The sequence below is a fragment of the Malania oleifera genome, chromosome 11 (genome assembly GCF_029873635.1).
Source record: "Malania oleifera isolate guangnan ecotype guangnan chromosome 11, ASM2987363v1, whole genome shotgun sequence".
Lineage (NCBI taxonomy): Eukaryota > Viridiplantae > Streptophyta > Magnoliopsida > Santalales > Ximeniaceae > Malania > Malania oleifera.
Window position 1 is genome coordinate 63,076,397 of NC_080427.1, and position 11,134 is coordinate 63,087,530.

The window sequence follows — 11,134 nt, forward strand, 5'->3', positions numbered from 1 at the left end:
AAATCAATTTGGTGATTTGAAGCATTATTGTGAAACACCCAAATTCGTGGTAGGGTTTTTTATTTCATGTTTGAATTTTTCATGTATAAATGATGAATGCATGTTAAATTTTGCTTGTATAAATGATGAATGCATATTAAATTTTTGAATGCATATGAAAGTCTTCTTCGTATGTAAATTTTATTATCCATTTGCATGCATATTGAATTTAGTTTTAATTTTGAAGAAAAAAGGTTTGAATGAGAAATTTTTATGGGAGTGCTTTTATTAAATTTCATGATTATTTGAATGTTTAAAGTTACTGCTTAGTTTTCCCTTTAATCCGGATAATTTGCCTGAGAAAAAATGTTGCTTGCAACCAAAAGGATCCTTTAATATATGGAAGTTAATGTGTTTAAATTTGAAACAAAATACAATATATTAAATTTTGTCAAAATTCACATAAATCCAAATCCATATCAGAAAGAAACCTAACTTACCCTCCTAATCCAAATCTATCTATTGAGAATGGTTGACCAAAATGTGGATGATTTTCTCCACTGCAAAGTCTCCAATTCATCTATGCTGGTTGTTCTTGTTCACCAAGTTGGTGGAACATTGATTCTTCTAGTTCTAATGCCATAAAAATCTTATTGCGGGGAAATTTGGAACTCTTAATTTTTATGTCTTTGCTGGATTGGAATACCTTGTTAATGTGGATTTGCATGGTTCTTGGACCATAGTTTTCTTCAGCACCTACCCTTTTCATTTGTAGCCAACCCTTGTGAAAATCTTCAGTGGTTGTAGATTCATAAATCATGACAAAATCAGTACTTATGTTGGTCATATCTATTGAGAATGGTTGACCAAAATGTGGATGATTTTCTCCACTGCAAAGTCTCCAATTCATCTATGCTGGTTGTTCTTGTTCACCAAGTTGGTGGAACATTGATTCTTCTAGTTCTAATGCCATAAAAATCTTATTGCGGGGAAATTTGGAACTCTTAATTTTTATGTCTTTGCTGGATTGGAATACCTTGTTAATGTGGATTTGCATGGTTCTTGGACCATAGTTTTCTTCAGCACCTACCCTTTTCATTTGTAGCCAACCCTTGTGAAAATCTTCAGTGGTTGTAGATTCATAAATCATGACAAAATCAGTACTTATGTTGGTCAGGTAACTCTGGATTCAAAGCAGCTCCCTTCATGCAATATGTTTTGGACCAATATTTCAGTAAATAAATAAATAAATAAATAAAATACTATGCTCCCACTTTTTAAAGAATTGAATCGCATCTTTCTTTCCAATGAATGCACTTGTTTTGTTCCCATTTGAGCATTGTTGTTGCTTCTCTGGGTATTGCTGCTTCTGTATGCTCAAGACAAGGTAAGTTTACATATATTTTGGATCATGAGGAGGTCATGGGTCCATTCCAAAAATTAGAACTTCAGTTCTAGCTAGCCCCATGAGGAAGAAGCAAAGGCACAGACCCACAACAAGTGTATAGAAATTTCAATAACAAAAAAAGCAGAAACAGAAACAAAAATCTTCAACACTGCCCAATTCTGCCATATGCAGTCTTTTCTTACTAGCAGCATACAACATTATAACTGGATCTGGTTGAAGAAAACACCTGCCCACTACCCCTCTGAGCATCCAAAACCAAATGCCTCCTAAACATTGCAATGAAAGCTTCCACTCTCTCGTGGAGCTCCTCCTTCGACAGCTGAAACTGTTGCTGCTCTTCATCATCTTCCACCTGACTCTGTTTCCCTCCCCTGCTTGAATCATCCAACTCGCAGTGTAGATTCGGCTCTCGAGCTTCCTCGGACCGATCATGGCACTCTTGGCTTGCCTTCTTTGTTGCAGTAGTACTACTCTGCTGTATAATTGCTACATTAACTTTTTTTGATTCTACAGTGATCTCCTTCTCGGTGCTTTCCTGTTTTTCCTCCTCAGAGCTGAACTGCACAGAAGTGAGGAGAATCGCCAAGAGGAGAAGGTTGAGAGTAAGGAAGACCCATGCCCTCCACTGCTCAACTAGGCACATTTTCAAACCAAACATGAGGAGGGCTGTTCCTGCCATGAACAAAATTGTGTATACCTTATCTTTCTTTCCTTCATGTGCTTCCATTCTCTCTATCTTCTCCATTTCTCGCTGCTGCAATTCTGTGTAGCTCGGTGAGTGGGGTGGGCTGAGCTGGGCTGGGCTGTGTTTAAATACTGAAACAGAATTGGAGAATCAAAGAGAGTAATTATTGGTTGGAGCTGTGTGGGTAAATGGGACAGCAGTGATGAGTCCTCTAACTAATGATCAGACGAGGTTCAGTGGAGGAGGACAGGGGAGACAATAAGGCATAAGCTGCAGAGTCGTATCATTGCTTTGGGGTTTAGATTAGGGGATTTAGCTGTGTTGGTGTGTGAGCCATGGCTAGGCGTGCTAGCTCACCAGAAGGCCCTGCCTAGTCCCTGCATGTGTGATTATGAAGGAACCTTTTGGCGCAACCTTGTACAATGTATAGTTTCACACAGCCAGTCCACAGTTCAGAGTGTCTTCTTATATATATATATATTTTTTTAATATGATGTCCCGATACTTTGGATATCCAATTAATCTATTAAGCCCGACGGTCTAACTCCTATCTCTCTCGACTCAAATTCCAAGGATCTATTTACTTATAAAAGAGTAATTTTTTAAAAAAAAACATTTAAAGATTACAAAATTGACATTTTTTTTAAAGTTCTATAATGTTTGTATTAAAAAGTTAGAAAACATCTATAATTTTGAAAGAAAAAAAAAAGGTAGAAAAATACTTTTATAATTCTTTACAAGTTAAAAAATAAAAAAGAGTTATTTCATGACCTAAGAACATGTTTAATTATGAAAAATAATTTTATTTTTTTTAATTGTTTAAAGAGTTACAATTACACCTTATTTTTCAACTTTCCACCAATTGCAAAATAAAATTTAGAGAACAATGCAATGTTGTTTTTTAATTTTAATCTTGAAAAAACTAAAAAATAAGATTGTATTTTTAATATTTTTAAAATAAATAAATAAAACTGTTTTCCACAATTGAATTAGGCCAGCCGCTCTTCAAACTTTTATCTCAATTATTTCACTGTAACTAGAAAAGTCTTGGATTGAAAGTAAAGCATCATTTTAGTGACAGTATAGCAATAATAATGTGAAAAAAGAAAACCACTTTGGACATGTTCCTCAAGCAGGGTAAATCAAAGGCAAAATAATACATTGGACGACTTTATGCTATCAAGCTGATGGGTAGAAAGCTTGGTGAAGAACAGCAATCACAAAGATAAAAAGCAAATTGTTGGAAATTGAAAAGCCAAAATAAAATAAAAGAAACAATAATAATAATAGCTGTTGGGGAATTGAGATTGACAATAGGGGAGGAATGGACAGGGACGCAATCATGGGCAGAGGAGGTCTGGGGGAAATGGGAATGAATGAGTTGGTGAGTTTTAAACCTCGCACGCCTTTTGGTGAACAGTAAAATAAGAGTGTCGTTTATGATGAGGGGCGGTGACTTGAAATGGACGTTCCCAAGCACGCCTGTTCTGAAATTAGAACACCAGAAAATGACCCCATATGTCCACCAAAGCAGCAGCATTCTTCTCTCTGCTGCTTGCTTGCATTTATACAAACTTGAAAGTGACTCCACATCTTGTCATGTAGCAGCAGTATGATATGCACTTTCTTCGGCCATTACAAGCACTTTCATTTGGTTTCTTCTCATCTGTCTGCACTGAACTTTTTTCCTTGGCCTGGCTGTTGGGTGGAGAGCAAATAAAGGCAAAATGAAACCTTCTGTTCATCCCAAATACCTTGTAGATTCAACTTGTTCACTAGAAATTCAATTTTGTTCATCGTAAGTTGAGCAGCTTGAGCTTCCCATTCAGAGAAAAAAAAATATGCCTATCATATAGGTTAAGTTACTGGAGTAGAGCTCTAAGAGATGAACCAATTTCTTTTATAATACTATTTGCGAGCTGGGATTTTTATTGTTTTTATATTATATAAGTGATATATTATATATTTTTTAGTATTTAGTATTATCTAATCCATTAGGGGCATGTCAATGATTAGGAGTTAGGAATTTTGTGAGGGCAGTCTCAGATTCAAGTGGGAAATGATATGGAGTGGGAGTCTTGTGCACTGGATGTTATATTTTTAATGTGCATTAATATTATTTTACAACAAAATCGATCTTAGTTGAGTCGAGGTGAAGTTCAACTCATTGAGTTCAAGTCCAGTTTCAAGCTTATAATATCTGAGTCAAACCAAGTTCGAATGTTTCAGTCTATTGACCAAATCAATTTCAATACACCTCAAGCACAGGTATGCTATGATTTTTTTCCCATACTACACGTAGCAGGCTTAATGATTTGCAAATTTCTTCCAGCTGAATACTGAAATCTTACAAATCATTTGATAAATTCCGCTAAAAGTGAGAACACATTATGACAAACAATCTCAACAGTTCCTTTAAAAAAAAAAAAAAAACCTGCACAGAGCAACCAATGCCTTCCATATCCATAAGCTCTTAAAACATTACACCAGCAGTAGGCATGGATCTTCATTGTCCAGCATTAAGCTCATCTGAGAGGCAAGCAACACTAATAGTGGATCTGCAATATCTCATTGATGATATGTATAATAATCTGCCCTAGGTGCAATCATGACTAACATGAATACACAGCTACCTCCCTGCTTATTGAGCAAATAGATGACGTCTAAAACCTGAACAGTAAATCACAAGCAACCTGAAAGAACCCAGGTTCTAAAACTCAGTTTTGGGATGCCCTGCAAGAAAACAATGAAACTAGCCATGCCTGAGAGGGGGAGGTGATTCCCATTTGGGGTCTAAAAGTCTTTTCCCCCTGCTCTTCATTGCCCATGCATTTTTTAGCACCAAGCCACAAAAGTTGAAATGCATTATAAACATTCAACTGCACAAATGACGTGTTTGTGATTTATTTATTTTTTTAATCCAGAATGCTAAAAGTGCAAAGCTTCAAATCTTATAACCCAGATATTATTGCTTTGAAAAAATTTTACTCCTACCAACTAATCAAAATAGATGAGAACAAAAACATTCGATTTGATAACAGTTTGCATACATGTCTAAAAGAAAGTTTTAAATGGAGAAATGATATGATGATAATGGGCATCGACCAGAGTTTACTCATCAGGAATCATTAGCTCTATTGCACACAAGTGAGCGTTGTAAGGTATCCATCTGGAATCTTTAGAGCTATCATACACAGGTGAGGATTGTAAGTTTTTTTCTCCCATCATGTGGAACTTTGTTCCAGTAGGATTAAGGAGAAACTCTATTACCACCATCTTTTTCATGCAAAGACACAAGCTGCAGAAGAAGAAAGTAATATCAGAAGGAAGTTAAATATAGCATGGCAACTGTATGAAAAAAAAAAAGTTGAGAATGCAAACAACTAGTGACACCTATATGTTGGATCCATCATAACATAATGATGAGAATCAATGCGCCATAGACAAATGTCTTAACTGCAAAGCAGTCCCTTCTAGAGCTGCAGACGAACCAAGCCGCTCATGAGCGGCATGGGAGCTCGACTCAGTAAGGGCTCATTCAGGCTCGTTCATTATCTTAATGAGCAATTCTCAAGCTCAAATTTCACGCTCAATTCATAAACAAGCCGAGCGTGAACACTGACGGGTTCGGCTTGTTTCAGCTCATGAGCAAGTCAGTTACAAGCTCAACTAAGCTAGTTGTGAGGCTTGGTAATGGCTCATAAATAGGCTCGATTACAACTCACTATCAAATATTTATTATATTCAATTTTTTAAACGGCACAAGGCGAGGCGTTTTAACCCTTAAGAGGTGAGGCATAAGCATTAAAGTGTTGGGGCGTAAGCCTTTTAAGATTTGAAGAACTTAAATAAATTTTATAGATTTTAAAAATAAGGAAAAATTAAGAAAATCACAAATATAATGTGAGAAAGAAAAATTATTTATACTTTGCAAACTACTTATTGGTCACTCAAAAATTTCTAACTTGAATACACGACATAAATCATGACAAGAGATAGCTATACTATTACAAAGTTCAAACTATTTTCATGATCTAAGATACAAGTCTCTGTTATTTTGGAATGATTGTGGTTCAAGAGTTCTAGAAATCAACTCATATTATGAGATTCCTTTTATACAACAACAAAACCAAGCCTTAAGTCCCACTAGGTGGGGAGATTCCTTTTATACAAACATGATATTAAAATTTTTTAACCAATTCTTACTTGAGCATCACACCCAAAATGCGTAAGCCTCAGCTAAAAAAAAGGTGCGAAAGGCATGCTTTTTGTAAAAAATGTGTTAGCCTCAGCAGATAATGCATTAGCCTTTTTCGAATTTGGTATTTTAGATTGAGCATCAAGGCATTTTAGGCATGTCGTGACTTGAGGCGAGCCTCAATTGAGCCTCTTAAAACACTGATAATATTTATAATTATAGTTGGCTACGCCCAACCCAAGGCCAAGGGCCAAGACTGGCCGAAGCCCAACCTGCAAGTGTCTATACGGCTATACAATTCCAATAGGTCCAATGGACCAATGCCAAAACTAAAAGCCCAGCCCAGCCCAATTGTGAACAACTGTGAAAGAGTGAAACTAAAACAGTAAATCCCTAAATCTAATTTGCCCCTTCACTTCAGTCTTCGGTTGTTTGTAGCCCTACCACTACCAGTCAGCAGTCGCCTCTCAGCTCCGTCCCTCTGCGACTCTGCATACTGTTTGGACTTCTCACTTCGCCTCTCTAGTCATATGTAGCCCGTAGCTCATAGGAGCCCAGCGGCAGTGCAGACGCAGGCACACAACCCCTCAGCCTCAGCCATGTGATTGAGGTAACTTTCTCCTCCAATCTCTTCTTACAACTATCCCAATCTATGCTCTCTCTCTTTATTTTTATTTTTTTTTGAAAATTTCTCTGTTTATTAACTCATCGTTTCACAATAAGGTGACCTAAACGACACTATCGAAATGCCTACTGCATAGGGTTGAACCTGATCCATGCATCATACTCATACAGTTGCTTCATAAACATGGCAAGCTGGGTTATGCCTTCTGAGTTCTGACCTATTTTTTGATCTTTTATTCCAGCTTAGAAGTCTGCATGATAAATTCAAACTTGTCAGTTTTTGGCGACTTATTCCAGTTTACAACTCTGCATTGCAAATTATGGTCACATGCACGCACATAGAATAACTCATATGTGACACGGCCTAGGTGTTGCCCTTATCATTCTGCCATCCTCACTTATTTGAATATATCAAACCCTGATGCTGTCGCTTGTTTAACTTAGGGCATCCTATTTTTCTGTTTTGGCTATATTAGTTTCTTCAAGTTCCACTCAAACTACCTCCTCAAGATGCATAATATATATGTGCATTTTTACTGCTGCAATGAACTTTCATACAGATGAAGACCAATCTCAAATATAGTTTATGTTTTCTTTTAACAAGTCCAACAGTATGATAGACTTCTGCTAATACCAGAATCGAACAAGAATTTGGTTACTATTTTTTTATTGTTACATATCATTACATGCTTGAACAAGATAAGTTGATTTATTGGAAACAAAAGTATGTTTCTTTATGCAAATGTAGCATATTGCTTGTTTTGTTTCAGGGTCCTATTCACTAGGGGAGCCACTACTCAGAACAGGTAATCAAAATTTTCTGTATTCTGCAGGTTTGCTAGATTCAGTTTAGTGGGATCGGATGTCAACCTGTGGAGGCACCATTTGTTACTATTGGACAAATCCCTCCTTTTGTTTTAGTATGTGGGAGCATAGATTTTGAGCCATGGATGTGGATTTGGGGGAAATTCAACACAATTTTATATTAAGTTTTGTCTAAGTGAAGGTCCAAGTGCCTTGCGTGCTCCCAATTGTAGGGTTACTTCTTTTTATAATTACAAATCTTAACATGTTAAATAGATTTATTTTTTCCTTTGTTGGGGGCCCACGTGGTTGAATTACAAGAGAACGTAGCCCCTTTTAATTTGTTCATATTCTTTCTCATCCCTGGTAAGAGTCAAACTTGATACAAGGATGTATGATACTTTCACCGCTGGAATGTCCGAATGCTATAGTGGGAAATGGGAAGTGGGAAGTGGGAAGTCATTTCAGTACTACTTTTCACAGTTTGTAGGGCACTACCATATACATATCTTTATTAGGTGCAAATGTATATGCATGATTGAAGCTGGGTATTGCTATATAGTATAGTTATGTAATTGGCTAGCTGAGAGTGCATATCTGTGCAGGTTTGCCTAACTGGGTTTTGATATTTACTTGAAAAGTAGATCAGGGGTTCTTCTATTAATGTTCTTTCAATGGTGCGAGCTAGTTGTCAAGTGGCCTGGATTCACACACGTTGCAGTATAGCTTTATGTGATGGTTTCCAAATTACAATAGAATGCGTGAGATGTGACTGTTAATTAGATCAAGTAAATATTCCTGCTTTGGTAAATGGCTTTTGATTAACCATTTGAAATACTTAAGCGAGACAATGGTGTTGAAAAGCCATTCATCTTCATAAATATTTCACCTGCATCTGTCTGTATCTATCATTGGCATTTGGTTATTTTAATACTTTATTGTTAACCCTTATTTCATCATATTTGATGTAGAATAATAGGGCAGATCAATGCAACAAAATCATATGCCTTTTTGGTCAAATGTTGTCGCTTTCCTGTGTCTTGGCATTTCTGTACATGCATCATTACCAACAGGAGTACTATTTCTCAAGTAATCCCCGTTTTATGTTCATTTTTGTAATATTCAGATCTATCTAGACAGCAAGTAATGCAAAGCTTCACTTCTCCTGAGCAAGCTTCAACTCCTTTTCATTCAAACGAAGATTTAACGAGTCCATTATTTACTGAGGTGGAAGGACTTGGTAAGCAAGTAGAAGCAAATGAAAACTCAGTTGCTAGGAAGAGAAGGAAGAGGAAATCCAAATATTGGGAGGAGTTCAAGGAAATCACTCTTGGCGATGGAACTAGGAAAATGCAGTGCATCCATTGCAAGCAAAATTTTGCCTTAAATAAGTATGGTGCTACATCAACATTTCTAAGACACTTGAAGATTTGTGTCAGATGCAAGTGCAATCTTTCAAGAGAGCAAAACCTTTCTGTTAGTACAAAAAGGGCAAAGGGTGTGGCATCTGCTCAAAACATTAATTATGATCATGCAAGGGTAAGAGAAGTTGCTGCCCATATGGTCATAGTTCATGAGTTACCATTTAATACGACTTGTTCAACTTACTAATGAAGACTATCACCCCCCATTACATGAAAATCTTACGAACTATGTCAAGAGCAGATTGTTAAACTGCCTATGAGATTGAGGAGAAGGTAAAATCTCTATTGAATTTTGTCAATAGTGTTGGCATGAAAACAGATTTGTGAAAATCTGGTCAAAAAATCAAATACATGATTTTGACATGTCACTTTGTGAATCCTGATTGGAAGTTACAAACGCATTTTGAACTTTTGTAATGTTCTACCTCCATATTCAGGGGTTAATGTGTATGATGCTTTGCACAAGTGTTTGGTGGAGTGGGGGATTGAAAAGAAAGTTTGTAGCATTGCCGTTGATAATGCATCCTACAATGATGCGGTTGCAAGGTTATTAAAAGATAGTTTGTCTTATCAACAAAAGCTTCCTGTTGGTGGTAAGTTGTTTCATGTGTGTTGTTGCGCTCACATTCTCAATATTTTGGTACAGGATGGCCTTTCTGAAATTCAAAACATAATATTTAATGTGCATAAAAGTGTGAAGCATGTTACAAAATCAAAGCCGCATATTATCATGTTTGCTAAGATTGCCAAACAATTGCAATTGTGTTCAAAGAAGTTAATTTTGGATGTGAGCACTTGATGGAATGCAACACATGCAATGTTAGTGGCTGCTTTGGAGTTAAGGATGTATTCCCTTGATACCATGCATGAGACTCTACTTATCACAACTTGTCTACTGATGAGGATTGGCAAAAAATTGATAATGTTTACTCTTTTCTCAGAATATTTAGTGAAATCACTGATATTATTTCTGGTTCAGAGCATCCAACTTCAAATTTATTCCTTCTTGAACTTTGGAGGATTAAAAAGCACATAGATGAAAAATCTACATGTGGAGTTGAGTATATGGAGACAATGGCAACATAGATGAAGGTGAAATTTGATAAATATTGGGGTAAGTAACTTGTTGATCTTTATAGTAGCTGATTTAGACCAAAGGAATAAGATGAAATTGGTTAAGTTTAGCTTTCCTCTCATTTACCTAGCAACTTCTGTGAGTAAACAAATGTATATAGTTCGTGAGGCTTTGTACGAGCTTTACGGTGAATATGTTGATGCACACATCCCATTCGCTAGTTCTACTACTCTTACTATGAGGTCTAGTGCTATGAGTTCTAGCACTACAAGTTCTTGTACCACTCAAGATGAAACGAAGAGAAAAAGGAGTGAATATCAGAGTTTGATGAATTCATAAGAAGTGTTGATGTTGTGATCAATGCAAAGTCAAAGTTGGATATTTATTTGGAGGAAAGTGTTTATATTTGTTGTGATGGTTCTCAAGAATTTGATGCATTAGAATGGTGGAAAGCAAATAATCTGAAATTTCAAATTTTATAGAAGATGGCTTGTGATATACTATCAATACCTATTACCGTGGTAGCATCAGAATCAGCTTTTATTGCTAGTGGTAAGAGTAATTGACTTATATCGTGCATTACTATCAGTAGAGATAGTGTAGTCTTACTTTGTGCTAAGGATTGGCTTCAGAGTTTTTATGGAATTAAAAGAAAGGGAAAGATAAGGTTTAGTTCTTGCAATAACATTTTGATTTATATTTTGAAGGATTTTTTTAGGAGAAGAATAACCATTCTTATTGAATTTCAAAAGACACGATTACAAGATAAATAGTAGAGGAAGGCCACCAAATTAGGAAGGCCAAAAAATCAGCAAATCAAATAAGCAAATCTCTAGGCTAGAAAATAGGAAACTGAAACTACTAGAAACTGAAATAGTAATTTCATTTTAAAAAATAGAATTTCCTAATTTATTCCTTAGAAATCCAACACCCCCCC

General features: G+C 36.2%; 3 protein-coding genes across 3 annotated transcripts in view; 1 reads left to right on the top strand and 2 right to left on the bottom strand.

The window, feature by feature from the left end:
* Nucleotides 1-1,163: 1,163 nt before the first annotated feature.
* Nucleotides 1,164-2,433, bottom strand: LOC131143476 (uncharacterized). Its single transcript, XM_058091803.1, has one exon. The coding sequence runs from the start codon at nt 2,130-2,132 to the stop codon at nt 1,569-1,571; it is 564 nt and encodes a 187-aa protein (XP_057947786.1). The 5' UTR covers nt 2,133-2,433; the 3' UTR covers nt 1,164-1,568.
* Nucleotides 2,434-4,952: 2,519 nt separating this feature from the next.
* Nucleotides 4,953-11,134, bottom strand: part of LOC131168683 (uncharacterized) — a 24,544-nt gene continuing 18,362 nt past the window's right edge. The window contains exon 5 of the transcript XR_009140387.1: nt 4,953-5,370. The gene's annotated coding sequence lies outside the window, so the exon portion shown is untranslated. The remainder of the gene's footprint in view (nt 5,371-11,134) is intronic.
* LOC131168684 (zinc finger BED domain-containing protein RICESLEEPER 4-like) overlaps nt 6,779-11,134 on the top strand; it is an 8,648-nt gene continuing 4,292 nt past the window's right edge. The window contains exons 1-2 of the mRNA XM_058128310.1: nt 6,779-6,880; nt 8,825-9,237. Of these exons, the coding sequence (XP_057984293.1) occupies nt 8,845-9,237 (393 nt within the window). The 5' untranslated portion in view covers nt 6,779-6,880; nt 8,825-8,844. The remainder of the gene's footprint in view (nt 6,881-8,824; nt 9,238-11,134) is intronic.

Excerpts from the sequence above, each read along its gene's own strand:
- LOC131143476 (XM_058091803.1), bottom strand. The coding sequence starts at position 2,132 with ATGGAGAAGATAGAGAGAATGGAAGCACATGAAGGAAAGAAAGATAAG.